General features: G+C 49.9%; 1 protein-coding gene across 1 annotated transcript; it reads right to left on the reverse strand.

Annotated features, from left to right (window-relative positions):
- Window positions 1-50: 50 nt before the first annotated feature.
- On the reverse strand, window positions 51-15,432 carry Raver1 (ribonucleoprotein, PTB binding 1). The gene is made up of 13 exons (XM_041657599.1): window positions 15,198-15,432; window positions 13,583-13,649; window positions 10,399-10,868; window positions 7,064-7,255; window positions 6,854-6,983; window positions 6,538-6,632; window positions 5,746-5,833; window positions 5,258-5,469; window positions 4,866-5,171; window positions 2,726-2,800; window positions 1,935-2,078; window positions 1,504-1,587; window positions 51-1,414 (listed from the first exon to the last, which is right to left on the reverse strand). The coding sequence occupies exons 1-13, from the start codon at window positions 15,414-15,416 to the stop codon at window positions 1,268-1,270; spliced, it is 2,229 nt and encodes a 742-aa protein (XP_041513533.1). The 5' UTR covers window positions 15,417-15,432; the 3' UTR covers window positions 51-1,267.
- Window positions 15,433-23,813: the final 8,381 nt, after the last annotated feature.

The raw sequence follows: 23,813 nt of genomic DNA on the forward strand, positions 1-23,813 counted from the left end.
CACGGAACTATCTTGCTGGGCCCACAGTTTATCTCCAAGAACCAGCCAGCTCTGATTTTTTTAAAACCGTTTACTTACAAACTTTAATTCAGCAAAGGTCTGTGTGGGAGGAAGGGGGGAGGGGATACCCCCCTGGCGTGGGTTTGGGCCATCAGATTTGGGGAGGGAGGCTGGTGGCTCAGCTGGCCAGGGGCAAGATTCCCTGGGTCTCCTCAGTTGGGCAGGCTGAAGTAGAACTTGTGTGGGCAGAGAGGAGGCCAGCTCCAGTGATCTGGCCTGGGGGTGGTGGTGGTGATCTGGGTTTGGAGGGACATGGCAGAGGCCCAGTGACCTGGGTACAATGGTCAACTTTCGCAGACAGCAGCAGGGACGGTTGAAGCCAGCAGAAAACACTGGTTTCTGTACTAAAGGGGTGGTTTGCCAAGACCAAGGCTTTGGCCTTCTGTCCACAGGGCAGACACCCTGGAGAAAGGACGATCCCTAGGTCAGAGCTCTTTGGTCCTGAGTCAAGCTTCCAGAGCCTGGCATCTGAGAAGCTCTGACCTAGTAGGACCTGTGGCCCAACTTTAAGGCATCAGAAGGCAAGAAGAGTATGGCAGGGGAGTGGAGATCCTGGGACTGGGGTACTGGCCAGAGCAGGCAGGCAGGGGCATGAGACAGCTATACCTGCAGCAGATGATTGGGAAAAGAGAACAGAGTTAAGCTGTTGGCAACCCAAAGTGTGGAATGGAGGCCCAGGTAGGCCAGATCCTGAAGGAATCAAAGTTGGGGTTTTCCTGGGGTGGGGGTGGATGTGGTCATCATCCTGGTTGTCTTAAAAAATAAAAATTAGAAAAGGAAATCAAATTCAATTGTCTAAGTTTAAAAAGGGGACTGTCCCTGATCCTCATAGGTCAAGGACACCTCCAAAGGCACTCGAAAGGCCAGAACACAGGAGTGACGAGGCAGGCGAGGAAGCCTGGAGAGCCGGGCACAGGAGACCAGGAGTTGGGGAAGGAAAGAGAGCAGGCCAGGCCCCTCTCTCTTAAGGCTGCAGGGTTTTGACTCCAGGAGCAGGCCCACAGGTAATGGTGTGGCCCCCAGACACCCCTACATTCCTTGAGCTCCTGCTGGTTGGTCAGCAAAGTCTTTTTCAGAGATTTCTCTATTACCCAAAGAAAGGACATAAAAAATAATAATAAAAATAAAATCCCACAAAACACAAATACCAGAAAAAACCCAAAAGCAATTTGGTGCAGGCCCTTGGAGCATCTCTGGCGCCGACCCCTTAGAAAATCCTCTTCCGCTTCAGGTAGGAGTCCGCGTAGTGGCCACCGAGGCCCTGGGAGTGCTGACCCACGTAGCTGCCCTCTGGGCTGGGCTCAGGCGAGGGCAGCAGGTGGGAAAAACTGCGTTTCTGGCCGCCCAGTGGGGTCTGGAGACAGATGGCAGGGGAGGCTGGGTCAGGGGTCTCCTAGGGGCTGGGGCTCCCCAGCCCTGAGCCTCCCCTCCCCTTGCCCGTACCTTTAGCAGGTGGCTGTGACCATTGGGCCCAGGGCCAAGGCCTAGGAGCCCTTCACTGGAGCCCATCGGGGAGGAACCAACCGCCTGGGGAAATCAAAGAGGTGGGACAAGTCACCCCTGAGGGAAATCTTGAGTATAATTCCAGCCTTGTGTCTGCCACACAGAGCTACAAGAACTGGTGGTAATTAAACTGTTTCTCCTCTGTCCTCTGGGGATAAGACCACCCACATCTTAGGTGAACTTGAGATGAGGGGAAGCTGATCAGTGTTGAACTCCACACAGCAGGGAGTCAGAGCAGACCATTGCCACTTCAGCAAGCAAGACTGAGCCCTGCCACCAATGGAGCCAGACCTGAGGCACCTTGGATGACAAAACCCTAGAAAGAGACATAGATACACAGGACCCAGTCCTCAGTGGGCCTAGCTTCTTACCTTATTGAGGTGGCTCTGCTTGAGGCCAGCCTGTAGGCCACTGGTGAAGTAGGAGGTGGGTGAACCAGAATAAAAATGAGAAAGGGATCCCCCAGTGCCTCCACCACTCCGAGGCTCATTGAAGCTACTGGGTGGCGGGGACATCTGCAGAGAAAAGTTCAGCCGAGTGAGGAAGATAACAGTGAAAACCCTACCCCACCATGACCTGGCTTGATCATGGCTATCTTCGGGGACCTATGGAACCACCTACTGCCCCAAGGTGAAAAATAAACTCTTGAGCCTAGAGATTTGAGTTGGGCAACAGCAAGATTGCCTCAAAAGTTTGTGAAGTCAGGCAAAGGTGGTATATGCCTTTAATCCCAGCACTCGGGAGGCAGAGGCACGTGGATCTGAGTTTGAGGACAGCCCGGTCTACAGAACAAGTTCCAGGACAGCCACAGTTACAGAGACCTCAACTCAAAGAAAAAAAAAAAAAAAAAAAAAAAAAGAAAAAGAAAAGAAAGCCGGGCGGTGGTAGTGCACGCCTTTAATCCCAGCACTAGGGAGGCAGAGGCAGGCGGATCTCTGTGAGTTCGAGGCCAGCCTGGTCTACAAAGGGAGTTCCAGGACAGGCTCCAAAGCTACAGAGAAATCCTGTCTCGAAAAACCAAAAAAAGAAAAAAGAAAAAAAAAGAAATTTGTGGAGTTCAGCTTCGTTCAATAACTTCAGTTACACAGCTAGTTAGTGCTGACCACAATATTCACTGTGGGATACTGAGGCTGCAGAACATGGCCAGTGTCTTGACTCTTACCTTGTGTCGGCTGGGTCCATGAGGCCCTAGGGCTGGCTCCCGAGGGTGAGAGAAGAGCCGTCGAGGTCCCATATCCTAAATTAAAGGGACAAAAGCATGGGGGGAGGGCTGTTGGTGTTTGCCATCCTTACCCTGAGTCAATTCCTCACAATTTAACACTAGGGATCCATGGCCCACAGTTGGGCCTGCATGGACTTCAGTAGGATAGGGATAGCACACCAAACCAGGTAAGTGTGTACGTGAGCTCCAGGATGGTTGTAGTGAAATGACTGTATTGTCGAGGGAGAAAGCATGCCCTGGGACTTAGGCTACACTTTAGTACCAACCCAGATAGCATGTATGAAGGCTGGTTTTCCATCCTCAGTACCACATAAACTGGGTGTGATGGTAAATGCCCGAGATCCCAGTACTCGGGTAGTACAGATAAGTCATGGGGGAGGGAGGCAGAGAAAAATGTATAGCTCGATTTAAAAAAAAAAAACAAAAAACAAACAAACAAAAAACAACATTCAGAGCCATCTCAGCTATTTAGTGAGTAGAGGCCAGCCTGGGCTACATAAGCCCTGTCTCAAAAAAAAACCCAAAAAACAAAAACAAACAAAACCCAGTAAAAAGCCAGCAAGGTCTAAAGTCTAAAAGATGGACATGGACAGGAGACTTAAGGGAATGTGTTAGCCACAAGCTCCTGACTGCCCGCCCACCTGATACTAGCTTTTTACAGAAGTGTCTGTAAACAGGAGTATTTCTGACTCGAGTTGCCCTGGCTTTTGAAATACCACATAAAGGAAGAAACGTGGAGGTGGAGGTCCCCTAAGTCCAATGAGAGAAATTCACCAGTGTCTCAGGTACAATTCACACCCATTTTTTTTTTTTTTTTTTGTTTTTTCGAGACAGGGTTTCTCTGTGGCTTTGGAGCCTGTCCTAGCTCTGTAGACCAGGCTGGTCTCGAACTCAGAGATCTGCCTGCCTCTGCCTCCCCAGTGCTGGGATTAAAGGCGTGTGCCACCATCGCCCGGCCACACCCTTTTATACTGTTTAAAAAAAAAATTTTTTTTTTTTTGAGCCAAGGTTTCTCCATGTAGCCCCAGTTGTCCTAGAACTTGCTTTGTAGACTAAGCTGTCCCTGAACTCACAGAGATCAACCTGCCTCTGCCTGCGTGCGCCACCACCAACTGGCAAAAATTTCGTGCCCATGTGTAGCCATGTGTAGGTGAGGACAACTTGTGAGAGCAGGTCCCCTCTATCATGTGGGACCAGGAACGGATCTACAGGCTTGGAGACAAGCACCTTTGCCAGCTGGGAATCTCACCAGTTCACACCTTCATTTTAATTTTGTTTTTCAGTCTCATGTAACTGGGGCTAGCTTTGAACTCCTGATCATCCTGCCTCCACCTCCCAGTGCTGGCACAACGCCCAACTGACAGGATATGGCCTGCTTTGTCCTGTGACCTACCACACAAGGTCAGATGTGGAATGTCCCACCTTATTTTCTAGTTTTGGGCCTGTTTGTTCATGTGTTTGGACACATATGTATGGAGGACAGAGGACGACATTCAGGATCTTTCTCCACCTTGTTCACTGAAGTAAGGATCCCCACTGGTTCCCACTCATCTAGCTAGCCAGCTCCCTCCAGAAATGCTGTTTCCACCTCATACTCACTGGACTAGAGGTAAACTGCCAAGACTGCCTAGCTTTTACACTGGTTCTGAGGATCCAAACTCCAGCCCTTACACACTCTATATACTCAACCACTGATTGGCCAAGCCCTGTCCCCCTTTTAGAGACAAGATATCACTATGCAGCTATGGTTCATCTGCAATATGCTGTGTAAACCAGGCTGGCCTTGAACTCAGAGCAATCCTCCTATCTCATGAGCAAACCCAGTTGAGACAGGGTCTCTCCACTGGCCTGGAGTTTACCTACTGGACTAGCCCTCTTCAAAACTGGGGTCACAAGCATGCTAGTCCTCCTGGCTCTTTTTATGTGGCCTCTTAGAATGAGACTCGGGTCCTCATGCCTGTCATGTTTTGGATGTTTGGACCAGGGAAGCTCACCCTGCATGGTTTGTAGATGGACATGCTCTTCAGGTACAAAGGGCCACCCCTGAGACAGGCAAAATACAAGGCAGCCTGGTACTCACCGAGGGGTAATCAAAGCCATAGCTGTCAGGCAGTCCTGGCTCAGGGGGCAGGCGGTTACTGGCAATGGGGCTGAGCAGGCGGGACTTCATTTGGAAAGCTTTGCTGCCACTGTTGTTACCATTGCCTCCACCAGGAACTGCAGGGCTGGGCAAAGGGGGCTCAGCCGGGCGACGGCCTCTCCCCGAGCCTCCCCAGCCCCGGGTCTCCTTGCCTGCCAGGTTACTGGATGGAAGCAGGCTATGTAGATTCAGGTAGGGGTTCAGGGGGATGCGGTAGTCCTTTGGGGGCTCCCCCAACAGTGACACCTGTAACAGGAGGGTTGGTTTTGCTAGGGCCCTGGGCAGAAGGGACCTCAAAGGGAAGGGAGGCTGGAAACAGGGTGGTACCTTACCCCAGGGGGCGTTGGCAGGGGCCCACTGTCCTTCGGGAGGCCTCTAAGACTGGAGCCTCGGAGCCCCACAGGGGCTGGGGGTGGAGTGAGCTGGGATGCTGGGGGACCCAGACTCATGGGCTCCCGGTCACCCCCAGAAGGGCCCAGCAGTGGTGGTAGTAAGGGTTGTGGCTTTCCTCGGCGGGGTGGCAGTTCTGGGGCCAGGCCCCCCCCTAAAGAGAGAAGGAAGGAGTCAACTAAGGGCCCAGACCTGAAGAGACAACTCTACCCATGGTCCTGGGACAAGGAACAACCCTGTGCCCTACAGGTAGTTAGTGACTCAAGGTCTCTTTGGACATCAGCATCCTAAGACATTCCCAGCTGCCCCATGAGGTGGGCACCAAGACAATAGGAGAATGACCCAGACAAATTAGGTCACCTGTCTAAGGCTACACAGAATTCACTGGGGAAGCATCTCTAGAGAAGTGGGTGGCAGGATCCAACTTTACCTGCAGACAGCTCCCCAAGGAGAGAATTGGCAGGTTGGGCCCCGGCCTGGAGGGTACCCAGAGGTGAGTCTCCTAGGATCCCAGGCTTCTAAAACAGAGTACAGTCAGCTGGAGGTGGGAACAGTGTGGTCTGGACAGCAGACACAAGCCATCCACGGTCCTGGCAGTCATAATACCCAGCACCACCAACTCCCAAGTTAAGCACAGGCAGACACACATGGAGCCCTCCAGCAACCCTAACCCTACTTATGTGGTCTATAGGCTCCTGAATGCCAGTCCTTGTTCTATGCACTGGGGATTTTTTTTTAAAGATTTATTTATTTATTATGTACACAGTGTTCAGCCTCCATGTATGCCCGCACACCAGAAGAGGGCACCAGATCTTATTACAGATGGTTGTGAGCCACCATGTGGTTGTTGGGAATTGAACTCAGGACCTCTGGAAGAGCAGTCGGTGCTCTTAACCTCTGAGCCATCTCTCCAGCCCCCTGCACTGGGGATTATGTGGGAAATACTGAGCATGTCAGGGCTGTCACTCCACTTTCTACCATGGTCACACAGACACAATGACAGTCCTTAGCACCCAGGCCCTGTTCATCACAGAACAAAGCTGACCAAGGGTAACTACACCCCAAATGCACAAGGTCAGGCACATTCATTTTGGAAACAGATATGGATGTCCTGGCCACCAGAGCAGACATCTCTCCAGAGCAGAGGGGAATGTAACTTCTGACATAAGGGGTGGTCTAGAAAAGGCACCTGGTGGAATAGCCTTCACCGTGAGGCTGTTACCTTTTGGCTCTGGGTTTGCAGAGCTAACTGGAGCAGCGCAGTGGACAGGGCAGGTCCACTGAGCAGTGGCATGGCAGGGGGCGCACCCAAAAGTCCTGAAACGAGACATGGATGCCTTGTGATAATGCACCACCCAGCACAGCCCCGAATTTTCAGAAGTGATGGATGGGCCTGAAGGATCCAGGCAGAAAAGGGTGGGTCTTTTTCTGATGCAAGTTCCACTCCCCTAGGGACCTCCATGCTCATGTCACAGATACTGACATAGGAGGAGTGGTCTCTGTATGATACCCCTACAAACGTGTGTGGCCCATCTTACCCTGCTTGCCACTGGCACCTCCATGCAGCAGAGGATTGAGCAGCAGCTGGAGGGAGGCAGATGGGCCCAGATTGTTCAACAGCTGCAGGATGTTTGGCTCAGGCAGGAGTCCCTTGCCTCGATTGAGAGCCTGAGGAGGGGATCAGAGGAAGGTTCAGAGCAGAGGCCACAAAGGGGAGACATTGGTGTCCAAGGGGTACCCCTACTCACCGTGGCCTGGGCAGCAATGAGTGCTGCCAGCATGCTGCGGCCAGGAGGACCTGGAGCACAGAAGGACACACGAAGGTGACTGCCACCCAGGGCCAGGCCATCTGCCCTCTGTTGTGCAGCCTCTGCCATCTCTGCTGTCTCATACTCCAGTACTGCAAAGCCCTTCAGCTGCCCATCCTGGCCACATGCCAGCTGTGGGAGATGCACTTATTAGCACCAGGCAAGAAACCATAAAGACCAGACACTGACCACAAGAATTGACAGTGAGCCCTTGGAAAGGGTGACTACTTGCTACTTACTGTTCCCAGCCTTGTGCCCATTATCTGGCCACTAAATCTGTGCAGTGGCTATAGGAGGCCCTAGAAGGTCAGCTTGCCCAAGGCTACAGGGCAGAGATAGGACCCACCTCAACTGAAGTCACTGTGCTGGTATTTGTGTTGACATGCTGGGAACCAATTCTGACGGGAACATCAGGAAGTAAGGATGGCTGCAGAGTGTTCCCTGAACACATACCTTGGTCCATAGATACCATGGCAGGGGACTGACTTGGGAAGAGGCACCCAGGCCTGCCAGGTAGCCAGGGCCCACAGACTGGCTAGTCAAGGCTGCTACCGCCAGGTGGATGTGGAGGTCACGGTGCTAGTGCAGAGAGGTTCTAATCAGAGGCAGAGCTGTGTCATTATACCAGCTTCTTCCATAGCAGCCCTGTCAGTGGTTGGGTTTATATCCCCCCATCTAGAAGCTCATACTGGGTGTGTTCCAGCAGTGAGATTGGATGGAAGCTAGACTGGTCCAATGCTGCCCATAATGTAATGTAAAATTCCTATTAGACAGGATCTCACTGTATTGCTGGCTAGCCTGAAACTCATAAACCAGCATGGCCTTGAACTCACAGGTACCTGCCTGCCTCTGTCTCCTGAGTTTTGGATTAAAGACTTATGCCACCACACCCAGTCCTTCAAGAAAATAGGTTTTTGGAGTTGTGTGTTTTATCTCTCGCTAGTGTACAACGAAGGACAAGTGTTCTCTATCCAGTCTTCATCCCTTTGAGACAGGCTCTCTCCCTGAACCTGGGGTTCACATTTTCTGGGCTAAGCTGGAAATCAGCAAAGAACCTTCCTGTCTTTACCTTCAGTGCTGGCTGACTGACACTATTTTGAAAGACACTGTCTCAGAAAGAGAAAAGGAATATAGGAGGAAAAAAGGATGGGAGGAAAAGGCTACCTATGTTGGCATTCCCTGTAACCGTAGCACTCTGTAAACATAAAGTCAAAAAAGTTAAAAGTTCAAAGCTGGCGTGGACTCCATAGCAAATTTCAAAATAGTGTTTGCTACATCATGATAACTTCTCTCAAAAGAAGTAAAATATCAGCCCTTGCTCTGCCAAAAAAGAAAAAGAAGTCACTAGGTGGTGGTGGCGCACACCTTAAACCCAGCATTCAAGAGGCAGAGACAGGAGGATCTCTGATTTTAAGGTCAACCTGGTAACACAAGACTAGTTCTAGAATAGTCAAGGCTGTTGGATAGTGAGACCCCAAAACAAACAATCAAAAAAGCAACTTCAGTCAATAGAGCTAGAGAGATGACTCAGCAGGTAAGCAACAGTCCATTAAGACCCAAGTCTAGTTCCCAGCTCCCACAGAGAAGCCAGGCAAGAAAAACAATGCGAATCTAAGCATAGATGGGCACAGTAAACATGTGACATGTCCCCACGCTGTTCTCAGCTGAGAAAGACTGTTCCTGAGTGTATTTCCACAGCAACTCTCCTGCCTGTGTGCATAGGCAGGTGAAGCCCTCACCCAGTTTTCTTACCTTTTTTTAAAAGATAGGGGGTCTCCCTATGTAGCCCAAGCTGACCCTGAACAGAGAACTTCCTGCCTCTACTTCTGCAGTGCTAGGATTTAAAACTATATATCACAGCCTGGTTTGGTGGCGCACGCCTTTAATTCCAGTACTCAGGAGGCAGAGTCAGGTGGCTCTCTGTGGGTTCAGGACCAGCCTGGTCTACACTGTGAGGTCCTGGTCAGTCAGAGCTATGTAGAAAGACCTTGTTGGAAGAAGTGTGTCACTGTGGGAATGGGCTTTGAGTCCTCGTATGCTCAAGCTACTCTCAGTGTCACAGTTCACTTCCTGTTGCCTTCTGATTAAGACGTAGCCGGTACCATGTCTCACCATGACAATGGACTAAAACTTCTAAAACAGAAACCTACCACCTCAAGTACATGGTTTCCTTTATAGGAGTTGCCATGGTCGTGGTGTCTCTTCACAGCAACAGGAACCCTAACTAAGACAGATATCACCTCCCTTTTCTTTTCCTTTTTCTTTTTTTTTGGTTTTTCTGTAGCTTTGGAACCTGTCCTGGAACTAGCTCTTGTAGACCAGGCTGGCCTCGAACTCACAAAGATCCACCTACCTCTGCCTCCCGAGTGCTGGGATTAAAGGCGTGTGCCACCACTGCCAGCTAAGACACTTTTAATATTTAGCTTCTCTAGGCAAAGTACTGTGATGCATGTCTTTAATCCCAGCACTTAGGAGGCAAATGCAGGTAGATGTCTAACTTCCAGGCTAGTCAGGGCTACAAAGTAAGACCTGTCACCAGGCAGTGGTTTCAGAGTTTGAGGCCGGCCTGGTCTACAAGAGCTAGTTCCAGGACAGGCTCTAAAACTACAGCGAAACCCTGTCTTGAAAAACAAGAACAAAAACAAACCCAAAACAAAACAAAAACAAAAAAGGAGACCTGTCTAGAAAAAGGGTATGGGAGGACAAGAGAGAGACAGACCAAGGTGCAGACAGAGGGACTTGCTGAGCCCTGGCTTGCTGCTGGGAGCCCACAGAGGATCATGAAGCCGTTGATGAGGGCTAGGGCTGAGCAGGTAGAATACGTGTCTAGAATGCAGGACACCCTAGGGAATTACAACCCCTGCACCATATAAACCTAGCATGGTGGAGCATGCCCTACTTTTTAAGTAGAGCCAGGAGGATCTGGAATTCAAGTTCATCCTTGCTACATACCAAGTTCAGGTCAGTATGGGCTACATGAGATGCTGCCTCAAAAAACAAAATAACAAACAAACATAAGCCAGGCGGTGTGCCACACTACCCATAATTCTGGCATCATGAGGTTTAGGCAAGAGGATGTTTTTTTTAGGCTAGTCTGGGCTACATGGCATAAGGACCGAGTGGAGCAGGACTCCCACCCAACTTACAATGGATGAGCTGAGGATTGCATTCAGACCTTTGCAACACACTTGGGCTCTCAACCACCATACCCCGGACCCTCTCCCAAGAGCTGCATTAAAAACTGTGACGGCTCCATCAAAGGACCCAGGACCTACCTGACAGAAGGTGGGGGTATAGACCGCTGACAGTGCCTGGCGCAGGGCATCCACATCATTGAAGCCAGGCGGCAGGTGGTCCACACAGAGGCACCGGGAGTGCAACAAGGCAGGGGTCAGCTGCCCAGCATCTGTCCAATGCACATACAGTGTGCGGGGGCCCAGTGGCTTCCCCAGCAGATCAGACTTGGCCCTGGCAGCCGAGTCTTTCTTCATGTACTCTGCAAAGCCATAGCCCTTAGAGTGACCTGTCCGCTCACTGTACACTAGGAAGCAGCGCTCCAGGCTGCCAAAGGGCCGCACCAGCTCCTCAAACTGTGCCTGGGTCAGGCTGGGTGGCAGGTTGGCCACACACAACAGAGCATCTGTAGGCTGCAACTGAACTGACAGCTCCCGCTCTCGAAGGCGGCTCTGGTGGAAGGCGTTGATGGCAGCTTCAGCCTGCTCTCCATTCAGCAGGGTCACGAAAGCTGCAAGGTACAAGAGGACTTGAGGTCAGAGTGGACTTCTGACTCCCTAGCCGAGGCCCTCTAACCAGTAACACATCAACTGCCAATGGCAAGAACAAACTGGCCAGCCGGAGCCTTGCATTTCCACCAGCTCCTGTCCCTGACATCTCCCCAGAGCAATTCATAACCTAAGCAGTTATTCACTGTACACATGGCTCTGCCAGTGTGTCACTCAGGTGACATCCAAGTTAATGGTTACCTTAGCTGTCCTGCAGTTCTTTGTAGAGCTCAGAGATCTGTTCACCTCTGCCTCTAGAGTGCTGGGATTGAAGGTGTGTGCCACCACTGCCTGGCCTTTAAGTTGTATTTTATGTGAATGCTTGCCTGCATGTATGCCTGGTGCCTGTGGAGGTCAGATGAGGGTGACAGATCTCCTGTAACTGGAGTTACAGATGCTTGTGACCTACCCTGTGGGTGCTGGGCACTGACCTGGGGCCTCTGGAAGAGCAACCAGTGCTCTTAACCATTCAACCATCACTCCAGCCCCAAGCCCTTAAAAGTTCTGGCACCTCAACTTTTTCATCTGCCAAATGAGAACAGGTTAACCCTCACATCTACCACTTTTGGTAGAATAAACAGGCCCAGATTAGCAGCCCAAGAGCCAGGTTGTGGGTGGGGAACAGCAGCACAGGTCTGTGATCCCAGCATTTGCAAGACTGGGGACAGAGTTCAAATTCATCCTGGGCTATCTAGTGAGATTCTGTCTTAAAAAACTCAGGGCTGGGACTGAAAACACAGCTCAGTTGGTAGAGTGCTTGCCTAGCAGGTATGAGGCCTTGAGTTCTGTCTATAGACCAGGCGTGACAGAGCAGACCTACTTCAATGTTAGACTGCAGCAGGAGGATCAGAAATTCAAGGCCATCCCTGACTACCTGACGCACGAACTGAGAGTTGGGGATGTAGTTCAGCATTAAGAATATTCATCTTGGGCTGGAGAGATGGCTCAGAGGTTAAGAGCGTTGCCTGCTCTTCCAAAGGTCCTGAGTTCAATTCCCAGCAACCACATGGTGGCTCACAGCCATCTGTAATGGGGTCTGGTGCTCTCTTCTGGCCTGCAGACACACAGACAGAACATTGTATACATAATTAATAAATAAATATTAAAAAAAAAAAAAAGAATATTCATCTTTAGCACCACACAAGAGGCCAGCCCGCCTCTAATGGCAGCATGGTCTACAAAGTGAGTTCCAGGACAGGCTCCAAAGCTACACAGTGAAACCCTGTCTGGAAAAATCATTAAACAGAGAGATCAGGACTAGATAATATCTACAGTGCAGCACGTTTCTGGCATACGTAAGGCCCTAAATTTAAGGTCCAGCATCACACTCACACACCGAGCCCTCACAAAATCAAGAAAAAAAAAAAAAGTTAAAAATACAGGCTGGGCAGTGGTGGCGCACGCCTTTAATCCTAGCACTCAGGAGGCAGAGGCAGGCGGATCTCTGTGAGTTCGAGGCCAGCCTGGTCTACAAGAGCTAGTTCAGGACAGGATCCAAAGCTACAGAGAAACCCTGTTTCAGAAAAACAAAAACAAACAGCACTCCATAGCCAAGGAAACTGAGCTTCTGATCCTCTAGCCCAACTCTCAAGTGTTGGTTCTTCTCCACAATACATTGTCAGAGATGGTTCTAGATGTTCTTCACACCTGGTCCAACGCTGGGAAGCATAGACATGCACTGATGGCTTCACACAGGAGACCAACACCGCCAAGTCTTACCCTATGGACCTAGGGCTGACCATTCCATGCGTGTGCAAATGTGCCAGCCTCAGCCTACAGTGACAGAGTGGAGTGGCCAGTGGGCCTGGGTTATGAAGGGACACAAAGGACAGTGCGGGAGCCGAGTACAGTGATACACGACTCTATTCTGGTTTATGAGACCTGATTTAAATAAAACCAAAACTGGAGCTGAAGCTATGCCTCTGTTGTTAAGAGCACTTATTGCTCTAGCAAGGACCTGGATTTGGTTCCCAACATCTACATGGCAGCCCACAACCTTCTACAACTTTGTTTCCACAGAATCTGGAGTCCTCTTTTGGCCGCCATGGGCACCAGGCATGCAAATGGTGTGCAGGCAAAATACCTATACATGTTAAATAAAGATAACTTAAAAACAAAAACAAAAAAAACAACCCACAAAACCCAAAGGAGTGGTAGAAGCTAAGGATTACTACTACACATTTCATGTTAGTTGGGGCTACCTCAAGAACTCCAGGACAACCTGAGCTACAGAGTAAGTCCATGCAACCTGGGCTACTGGGCTAAAGAGTAAGTCCATGCCTTAAAAAAAGGAACCACCTGAGTTCCATTCCCAGACTCACGTGAGTTTATGCATACTCTCGTATGCACCTATAATCCTCGAACTTCCACGTTTGTTCCTCGTGTTCTCACCTACACACACTAAATAAATAAATAAGCTGCAATGAAGGTGATCTCTACAGACCAAGGCCAACCTGATCTACTAGTGACTTTCAGGTCAGCCAGGGCTATATAGTGAGGCCCTGTCTCAAAAACTTAAATGGACAGCCAGGACAAGGATCAGACAGGAGTTCCTGTTGAGTGCATCCTCTAGGACGATATGGGACCCACAGATCAGGAGAACAAATGCTGAGCCAGGTCCCTCCTGTCACTACTGGGGACTGTCATCTTTGCCCTGGTCCACCCATGGCCCACAAACCTGTCCCTTTGTATTTGTCCACGAAACAGTACTTGAGTTCGTAGTCGCTCAGAAGATCGTGTACTTCCTGCAGAAACACAGAAGCGAGGAGTCACTAGCCAGGCCTGCCTGTAGGTGGACCCGCCATACATGTAGATAAACGAATATCTGCATTTTACTATAACAACTATCTTCTATCCAAGGCTGTGCAAGGCAAGTCTGAAGACTACATGCTAAGAACACCAACAACTCAAACAAATGCCTTCAGGGAAGTTACCCAACTTGTCTGATTCCCTATGGAAGGTCCCAACAATTTTACAGCTAATCACTTATCCATTTTGCACACAAGGACACTGAGGCTCTAAGAGGCTAACCACACAAGTTATCAGGCTGACAGGAGGCATGTTACCTGGGATATCTGAACAGGGACTCCATGCACTAAACGACCATACACCATGTGGTTGGTTGCACAGGCCACCCAAACACCCTCCTGTTGACAGGGCCGCTGTTAACAAATGCTGGCTTCCTGGGCAAGCTGCCCAGCCTGCTTGCACCTGATGACCTATGTTTGAGCCCAATGAGATAGGGCAGCAGTTCCAGACATGCAGCAGACCATGCACACTGGTGTCTACTCCAGGCTTGTCCCCATATCATGTTCCCCACACCTCTGGAGCTGCAATAGTCATGTGCCCACACAGGAGTAGGAACTAGGGTGAGCCAGTGAGCAGATTCTTAGCAGCAAGGAGAAAGGGCCTATTCCACCACCACCAGGCAGGGCAACATAGATACCACTTTCTTGGGTCCAAAGAGCACTGCACGCCCTGCTCCATGTAGGTCCCCATGAGAAGGGCACTCCCGGCAGACAAGATTAGCCATAGGGAAGTGCCACAGCACACACCATTCCACCGCCACCACACACCCAGCCGGTTCCCATTGAAGGGAGAAGATTTTATTTTTTCAAATCAATTCTAGCCGGGCGGTGGTGGTGCACGCCTTTAATCCCAGCACTCGGGAGGCAGAAACAGATGGATCTCTTTGAGTTCATTGCCAGCCTGGTCTACAGAGCTAGTTCCAGGACAGCTAGGGCTGCTACACAGAGAAGAATCCTGTCTTGAAAAAGAAGCACTATCAAATCAATTCTAGTAGGCCTTTCGAGGGATGCAGCTCCAACTTCCGGGTCTACCTCTTAAAGGTGTAAAATCATCCTTGATGAGAAAGGTCATATTCTAATCCTGAAATCCAGATCTGAGCTCCTGCCACCCGATGGCAGAATAGGGAAAGTACTCCCTCTAAGTATGCGTGGGCCTGTTGGATTCTGTACTTCAATCAATCCATTCAGTCCCCCGTACACAATTCAGTAAGGCCACAGCTGCCCGCCCCCTGAAACTATCTGCCCCCTTCCAACACTTGGTCTCGCCCAAGCCCGGTAGTCGCCCCTAGCAACGCTGGCCCGTTGTTGGGTTTTTGCCCTTCCTGACCATGCCCTTTCCACCTCGTTCTGAATGTCTACCGAACCCGGGAGAGGGTACAGTTCTGGGCAAAGCCCCGGGACGCAGCAGCTTTGGTATTGCCTGGTAACCCCCTGCGCACGCGCACCGTGGTATTTCCCGCCACGCTCTCAGCTCCCCCCCCATACCTGGTTGGTCACGTCCCCCGGGAGGCCTCGGATCAGTATCTTGCGGCGGTTACGGAACTGGCGCTCAGTATGTTCCAGGCGTTTCCGGATCTCTTCCGGATCGAGCGGCGGCAGCTCTTGTTCAGGCGCTCGGCGATCGGCGGTCTCGGAAGTTTCCGCTTCGGCCTCCGCCTCCGGGCTGAGCGGCGGCCGGTGAGTAACGGACACATCGGCCGCCATCTTGGGAAACCCGGCGCCTTCTGGGACCAGCGAGCTCAGGGCGGAGCGACATAGAGCGGCAAGGAGAGCGCGCATATTGATTGGTTGGTGGAAGTCCCGCCTCTGTCCCAGCCCTCTTCAGCCTATTGGCTGGATCGAGTGCCGCTCTCCTCACCCATTACCCACCCACACTCTTGGCCATTGAGTGGAAGGGCAGAACTGCAACGATTAGCTCTTGGAAGGCAGTGACGAAAATCCAGCCTAACCTGGCGGTGGTGGTGGTGCACGCCTTTAATCCCAGCACTCGGGAGGCAGAGGCAGGCGGATCTCTGTGAGTTCGAGGCCAGCCTGGTCTACAAGAGCTAGTTACAGAACAGGCTTCAAAGCTACAGAGAAATCCTGTCTCGAAAAAAAGAAAATCTATCCTATCCGCAGAATCGTCGAAAGAGCAGACGAGGCACACACCTTTAATCTAAGCCCTCGGGATGTAAAGGCAGGCGATCTTCTGATGTCATATTCTCTCTCTCTCTCTCTCTCTCTCTCTCTGTCTTTCTCTCTCTCTCTCTCACACACACACATACACATACCTTAATCCCAGCCCTCGGGAGGCAGAGGCAGGCAGATCTCTGAGTTTGAGGTCAGTCTAGTCTACAGAATGAGGTCCAGGACAGCCGGAGCTGTTACATAGAGAAATCTTGTCTCAAAGAAAAAAAAAAAAACCAAACAACAAAACCCTGCCATTGTCCCATCACTCTGAAGGCCTAGGCAGGTGAATCTGTGAATCCTGGCCAGCCTGGTCTACACAGAAAAACACAGTCTCAAAAAAGTAAAAGTAAAAAAGCACCTATTGCTAAGCTTAGCAACCTGAGTTTGAGTCCCCATAGTACATGGAGGTGGTACTAGAGATAGTTTAGGAAGCAGGCAGCATCGTGTGGTCGGGGTCCTAGAGACAGACAGCCTCGGAAGCAGAAGGCTAAGCAGTAGCTTGAGAAGGAGCTGGCAACGTCACAACGGGAGAGAAGATGAGCAGCTGATAATGACAGACAAGGATCTCCAGCAGCAGAAAGCAGTTTCCAGGAGTGCATGGGCAAGTGCTAACCAATAATAATCACAAGTTTCTCAGACATTTTTCTGGATTCACTTACTGAAATAAACTGTTGTGGTTTTTTGTTTGTTTTTCAGAAAAAGAAATCAAACCACAAGCCATGCAATTTGAAGGTTTTATTGATGGAGAACCTGATACAGCCCAATCACCCATCAGTCTTGACCTAAGATTCTCCTAGCTCAGGACAACTCTGCCAGGACTGTGACTTCAGACTGCAGTGGCCTGAGAGACAGAAAGGTGCTTGTGTTTCTCAAGTGGTAGCTGCCACTCTGGTTCTGCAGATGTACAGAAAAGCCACTGCAACAATTACTACCTGATGGGGCATGAACAACCCTATTATGATGCTGACCAACCCGGAGCGCTGATCTGCACAGAGAGACCCAAGTAAATATGTGTGCCCTGGGGCTGGAGAGATGGCTCAGAGGTTAAGAGCACTGACTGCTCTTCCAGAGGTCCTGAGTTCAATTCCCAGCAATCACATGGTGGCTCACAACCATCTGTAGTGAAATCTGGTGCCCTCTTCTGGCCTGCAGGCATACATGCAGGCAGAACACTGTCTACATAATAAATAAATTAATATATATATATATATATATATATGTGTGTGTGTGTGTGTGTGTGTGTGCGCGCGCGCACGCGAGCGCCCTGGGCTCCTGCTAAACTTCCACTGAGGAGCTGGCAGGGTTCCCTCTTACCTTGGATGTTAATCATTATGAGAATGATGTTCCTGCCCCTTGCATTGGACTGACTGCCTGGCAGTGATAGGTGCCATTAATAAGGAATATTGACAAGGAATGGGGTCCTGATGGGCACCTCATGTCTGGAGCCCTCATGCTGGGACTTTGGGGCTGCATTGCCCAGGGCATGGCAATTTAAGAGGTGGCTGTAAGCACCTTGAGGTATAAGTGGCCAGACCCAACCCCCAGACAGCCAAGTTCTGCCCTACAAAGAAAGCTCAAGATCAGGTCACAGAATCCCACCAATTCTCAACACCCCTTGGAAAGTCCCCCGCTTACATAAGCTTGTCTCAGTTCTTTCCTACTTGTCTCCTGAGCAAAGGCAACCACCCTCCTGTGTTTCTTCCAGTAAATCACTTGTGTGAGTTTGTTCTGCTATATGATTTGTGGTATCACTTGGCTCCCAGCTGCCAGCATACCCTCCCCTCAGAGTTATAACACTGACAGTAGGTATTCCTGTCTTTCTGCACAAAGCACTAGGGATATTTAACACAGTCAGTCTTGGAGCCATCTGTAAAACAGCCATGTCATTCGACAGCCCAACACTCCCCGGAAGTGTAGTAGGCAAGGGACGTGACAGGGCATGGTGACGTACATTGTCATCCTGGCACTCAAGAAGAAGAGGCATGGGCTAGACAGATGTCTTCTTTTCCAGAGGACCTGGGGATGATTTCCAACATTCACATGGCAACTCAAACTTAGTTTTTAAATTATATTATTATTTTATTTTTTCGAGATAGGGTTTCTCTGTCACTTTGGAGCCTGTCCTGGAACTAGCTCTTGTAGACCAGGTTGGCCTCAAACTCACAGAGATCCGCCTGCCTCTGCATCCTGAGTGCTGGGATTAAAGCCATGATGCACCACCACCGCCCAGCATATTGTTTTATTTTGAAGATAAAGTCTCACTGTGTATCCCTGACTGGCCTGGAACCCACTATGGAGATGAGGCTGGCCTCAAACTCACAGAGATCGACCTGCCTCTGCCTTCTGAGTGTTGCTGGGGCTGGAACATGGCCCCCTCGTTCAACTGCATCTTCACCAGCTTTCTGTGTTAGATGGTTTCCTTCACTGCCTAAGCATGGCTGTTCTGGAACCTGCTCTTTAGACCAGGTTCCCACAGGCGCCACCACTTTCCAGCTTTAGCTAGGGTTTTATTGCTATGAAGAGTCACCATGACCATGGCAACTCTTTTACATCTTGATCCTACAGGCAGTGGGCAATAATGTGAGACTCTAGATGTGGCCTGCGCATAATGAGACCTCAAAACCTGACTCCACGGTGACACACTTCCGCCAACAAGGCCACATCCACTACAGCAAAGCCTAATAGGGCCACTCTCTTTGGGGCCATTTTCTTTCAAATCAATACGATGACTTAGGAGAAGATCTGATGTGGTCTCAGTCACACAGATGGTGTAGAGGTCATCTGAGCTATTAGCCACCTCCAGTCCTGGCTGTGTGACCAGGACTCTTTTCTTTTTTTGAGACAGGGTTTCTCTGTATAACAGCCCTGACTGCCCTGGAATGCACTTTGTAGAGCAGGCTGGCAAGGAACTCACAGAGGTCTGTCTGCCTCTGTTTACCAAGTGTTGGGATTAAAGGCGTACCACTGTCTGAAGAAAAAATTCCATGGTGTTCTGGTGCCAGAAACAAACCTGCAAGAGGCTCCACCTCAAGCCAGATTTTGTTGTTGTTGTTGTTTTTTTTTTTTTTTTTTTTTTTGGTTTTTCGAGACAGGGTTTCTCTGTGGTTTTGGAGCCTGTCCTGGAACTAGCTCTTGTAGACCAGGCCGGTCTCGAACTCACAGAGATCCGCCTGCCTCTGCCTCCCGAGTGCTGGGATTAAAGGCGTGCGCCACCACCGCCGGGCCTCAAGCGAGATTTTAAGCAGAGATTCCATGCTCCCTTGGGCTGGAGCGTTGGCTCAGTGGTTAAGAGCATTGCCTGCCCTTCCAAAGGTCCTGAGTTCAATTCCCAGCAACCACATGGTGGCTCAACCATCTATAATGAGGTCTGGTGCCCTCTTCTGGCCTGCAGTCATACACACACACACACACACACACACACACACACACAATATTGTATACATAAAAAAATAAATAAATACAGATTCCCTGCTCTCTCTGGGTGGTGGTGATGCTTACTTTTAGTTCCAGCACTCTAGAGGCAGAGGCAGACAGATCTGTGAGTTCAAGGCCACCCTGGTCTTCAGGGTGAGTTCTAGGCCTAGGCTACACAGAAAAACCCATCTCAGAAAAAAAAACAACCGACTAACCAGCCAAACAAACAACAAAACAACAACAGAAGATTCCCTGCTCTGTGTGGCGAATCCAGCCCAGTGGCAGCGGTCAGGAAGGGGCTGAGGGCAACAGCTCAGGAGGCTGAAAAAGCTTCTGAGCAGCTTCTGAGAAGGCGAGTCAGCTGGGCTCAGTGGTCCACACCTTTGATCTTAGTGCTTGGGAGGTAGCAGGAAGTTGTCTGTGAGTTTGAGGCCAGTCTGGCTCGCATAGACCAGGACTATATAAGACTCTGCCTCAAAAGTAAAATGAGGGTGGGAGAGGGAACCCAAGAAAATACTTGAGGAGGGGTACTTCTGGAAGAGGAGAGGCGCGGAAGGCAGGCTTGGAGGATCAAGCAGTTTTGCCAAGTGAGCCAGAGCATTTTGGCAGAGGGGACCGCAGTGGTAGATGTGGGGTGTGTAGAGGCAATTGGGAGAGAGAAAAATTCATGTGAGTAGACTCCACAAGCAGAGTGGGAGGCCAGGGAGCTAAAGCTTTCTCCTGGAGAGCTGTTTATCAGATCTGAGGTATTGGAAGACTTCCCAGTAACCAGAGTTGCAGGATGTGGGAGGTTCTGCTTTCTTCAACCCCTGAACCCCAGCCCTGCCCAGGGGACCATTCTCACCTAGAGACAGCAGATCAGCAACTGGAGGGGTGTCATGGTGTCTAAACTGTGAGAGGAAGTATCCTGTGAGCAGGGCAGTGGGGACAGCAGGGAGGCAGGAGGCAAAAGCCTGTGGACAATATTTCACAGGTCCAGGTTGAATCTTATTTTGGAGACCCTAGGATTAGGACCAGGGCCAGATGAGGACCAGAAAATGGAGAGGGTTCTCAGTTGTACAGCTATGTCCCAAATGTGCCCATAGGAAATGCTGACAGAAGAGGTTGATAGCACGGAGTGTGTGTGTGTGTGGAGGGGGGGGGGTGTACATCTTACAGTACAGCTTAGGTGCAGTGGTGACTTCAGGGCCCAGACAGGAACTTCAAAGGAAGCGGCCATACTGACCTCAGGGGCACAGGGGCCATTCCTTTTTCTTTTAAATCTAAACTTAGAATGTAGAAAACATTGGTCTCAAACTTACAGCCATCTTCCTGCCTCTGCTTCCTGGGTGTTGGATTATAGGTAGGCACCACCATGCCTGGGTTTTTTCTATTGCTTTTTTCTTTCTTTTTTTTTTTAATTTTTTTTTTTCCAGACAGGTTTCTCTGTAGCTTTGGAGCCTGTCCTGGAACTAGCTCTTGTAGACCAGGCTAGCCTCAAACTCACAGAGATCCGCCTGCTCCTGTCTCCGAAGTACTGGGATTAAAGGTGTGCACCACCATGCCTGGCTGCCTTTTTTGTTTTTTGTTTTAATTTATTTATTTATTAAAGATTTCTGCCTCCTCCCCGCCACCACCTCCCATTTCCCTCCCCCTCCCCCAATAAAGTCCCCCTCCCTCGTCAGCCCAAAGAGCAATCAGGGTTCCCTGCCCTGTGGGAAGTTCAAGGACCATCCACCTCCATCCAGGTCTAGTAAGCTGAGCATCCAAACTGCCTAGGCTCCCACAAAGCCAGTACGTGCAGTAGGATCAAAACCCATTGCCATTATTCTTGAGTTCTCAGTAGTCCTCATTGTCCGCTATGTTTAGCAAGTCCGGTTTTATCCCATGATTTTTCAGACCCAGGCCAGCTGGCCTTGGTGAGTTCCCGATAGAACATCCCCATTATCTCAGTGTGTGGGTGCACCCATTGCAGTCCTGAGTTCCTTGCTCGTGCTCTCTCTCCTTCTGCTCCTGATTTGGACCTTGAGATTTCAGTCTGGTGCTCCATTGTGGGTCTCTGTCTCTGTCTCCTTTCACTGCCTGATGAAGGTTAATATTCAGGAGGATGTCTATATATTTTTCTTTGGGTTCACCTTCTTATTTAGCTTCTCTAGGATCACGAATTATAGGCTCAATGTCCTTTATTTATGGCTAGAAACCAAATATGAGTGAGTACATCCCATGTTCCTCTTTTTGGGTCTGGCTTACCTCACTCAGGATAGTGTTTTCTATTTCTGTCCATTTGTATGCAAAATTCAAGAAGTCATTGTTTTTTACTGCTGAGTAGTACTTTAATATGTATATAATCCACACTTTCTTCATCCATTCTTCCATTGAAGGGCATCTCGGTTGTTTCCAGGTTCTGGCTATTACAAACAATGTTGCTATGAACATAGTTGTGCATATACTTTTGTTGTATGATAGGGCATCTCTTGGGTATATTCCCAAGAGTGGTATTTCTGGGTCCAGGGGTAGGTTGATCCCGAATTTCCTGAGAAACCGCCACACTGCTTTCCAAAGTGGTTGCACAAGTTTGCATTCCCACCAGCAATGGATGAGTGTACCCCTTTCTCCACATCCTCTCCAGCAAAGGCTATCATTGGTGTTTTTTATTTTACTGGCTGCCTTTTTTGTTATGTTTTGAGACAGGGTCTGGCTGTCCTAGAACTCACCATATAGACCAGGCTGATGTTGAACCCACAGAGATCCACTTGCCTCTGCTTCCTGAATGCTGGGATTAAAGGTGTACGCCACCATTGCCCAGCTTCTTTTCTCATTTTTTTTATTCTTTTTTTTGGTTTTTCGAGACAGGGTTTCTCTGTGGTTTTGGAGCCTGTACCGGAACTAGCTCTTGTAGACCAGGCTGGTCTCGAACTCACAGAGATCCGCCTGCCTCTGCCTCCCAAGTGCTGGGATTAATCTTTTCTCATTTTTTAAGTGAGGTCTCATGCAGCTCAGGCTAGTCTTGAACTGTGGCCTCAGCCTCTTCAAGGCTGGAGTTACAGATATGAAAACTCACTGGTTGTTTGGTCTTTAAGATTTAATTGTGTATGTATGACTGTGTGTGAGTGTGTGCACAGGAGTGCAGGTGCCCAGGGAGTCATGGTCTCTGGATATGGAGTTACTGCTGTCTGACAGCCACCTGACATGGGTACTGGGAACTGAACTCAGATCCTCTTGAAGAACAGTGCACATCATTAAGCTGTCTCTACATTCCTATGACAGACTTCCTTCTTTATTCATCCTGATCTCGTTGTGTTGGATGAATTGAGGTTGAGTGCCTGGACTCAAGGAACCCTGACTCAGCTTGCTGAGAGGTTCAGTCAACAGATGAAGACAGCACTCCCACAGGGGATTGAATAGAGTCTCACAGGTGGGGCCATGCTCAGAGTCCATAGGTGGAAGATTCTAGGCAGAGGCTCTACCACTAATCACGTTTAGCTCCTCACTGGGAGATTCTAGGCAGTGGGAAATCTACTAATGAGCCATGCCTCTGTTATGTCCAGATCACGGGGTCCCCCAAAGACCACCAGAGTCTGCACTTGCATGTAAAAGGAAAGAGCCTTTAGTCACTCTTAAGCTTGGACCCTCGGTCTATCTGACACAGCTGTTGAGAGCAGAGAGCGCCAAGCCAAGTCAGGGTAGGGCTTTTTTTTTTTTTATCATAGTAGAGGTTGGGGTGAGGGGATTTCCAGGGTTCAGGACCCTGATTGGCTGACATTTGTCTAGGGGGCTTGGCAAAAGTAGAATAGGTGATTCCTGGGCTGACGGACATCAGGTGATCTTATCTGATGGTTGGAATGTCAGGTACTTCCCTTTAGATGCTGGCCTTCCCTGGATGGTGTCAGCTTATGGATGTTCCTGGAACCCAGTGCTGCCTGCCAGGGCAGTTGTGCGGCCTGGGCCCCGTGTGTGGTCAGGCTGCCCTGGGCCCTACACCTCCAGCTCCTTTTCTTCACCCACTCTCCTGTATCCTTGCTAACTAGCCCTCTTCTCCAGAGAAGGGCCCAAGGGTCCAGGTGGGCATTCCTCTCTCTCCCCCTCCCCCACCCAATCTCAGTCTTCTTTGGGCTTTCTGAGTCTCTAATTGAAAGGGACATCTGGTGGGATAGTGAACTGTAGGCTATCCCTGGCTACAAAGAGAAAGCCTGCCTCAAAACAGAGAGAGTGAGAGAAAAGAAAAGGCAGGCCAGCAGAAGGGCTTATCAGGTAAAGCCATTTGCTTCAGAGACTGATGGCCCAAGTCCCATCCCCAGGACACATATAAAGGCTGAAGAACCTACTCCTCAAATTGTCTTCTGACCTCCATTTGCTCACCTTGGAACAGATACAAAATAAAAAATAAATTTCTCTCTCTCTCTCTCTCTTTTTTTTTTTTTTTTAGATTTTTATTTGTTATGTATATAGGTTTCTTCCTTCATGTATCCTGCAGTACAGAAGAGGGCACCAGATCTCATTACAGATGATTGTGAGCCACCATGTGGTTGCTGGGAGTTG

The sequence above is a fragment of the Microtus oregoni genome, unplaced genomic scaffold (genome assembly GCF_018167655.1).
Source record: "Microtus oregoni isolate MIOR12 unplaced genomic scaffold, Mior012 000008F_ref0000371, whole genome shotgun sequence".
In the NCBI taxonomy this organism is placed as follows: Eukaryota; Metazoa; Chordata; class Mammalia; order Rodentia; family Cricetidae; genus Microtus; species Microtus oregoni.

Excerpts from the sequence above, each read along its gene's own strand:
- Raver1 (XM_041657599.1), bottom strand. The coding sequence starts at position 15,416 with ATGGCGGCCGATGTGTCCGTTACTCACCGGCCGCCGCTCAGCCCGGAG. Across the intron at positions 7,256-10,398 it reads ATACCCCCACCTTCTGTCAG|CTGGCATGTGGCCAGGATGG; the intron begins GTAGGTCCTGGG and ends CATCTCCCACAG. Across the intron at positions 5,470-5,745 it reads CCTTGGGGAGCTGTCTGCAG|GGGGGGGCCTGGCCCCAGAA; the intron begins GTAAAGTTGGAT and ends TTCTCTCTTTAG.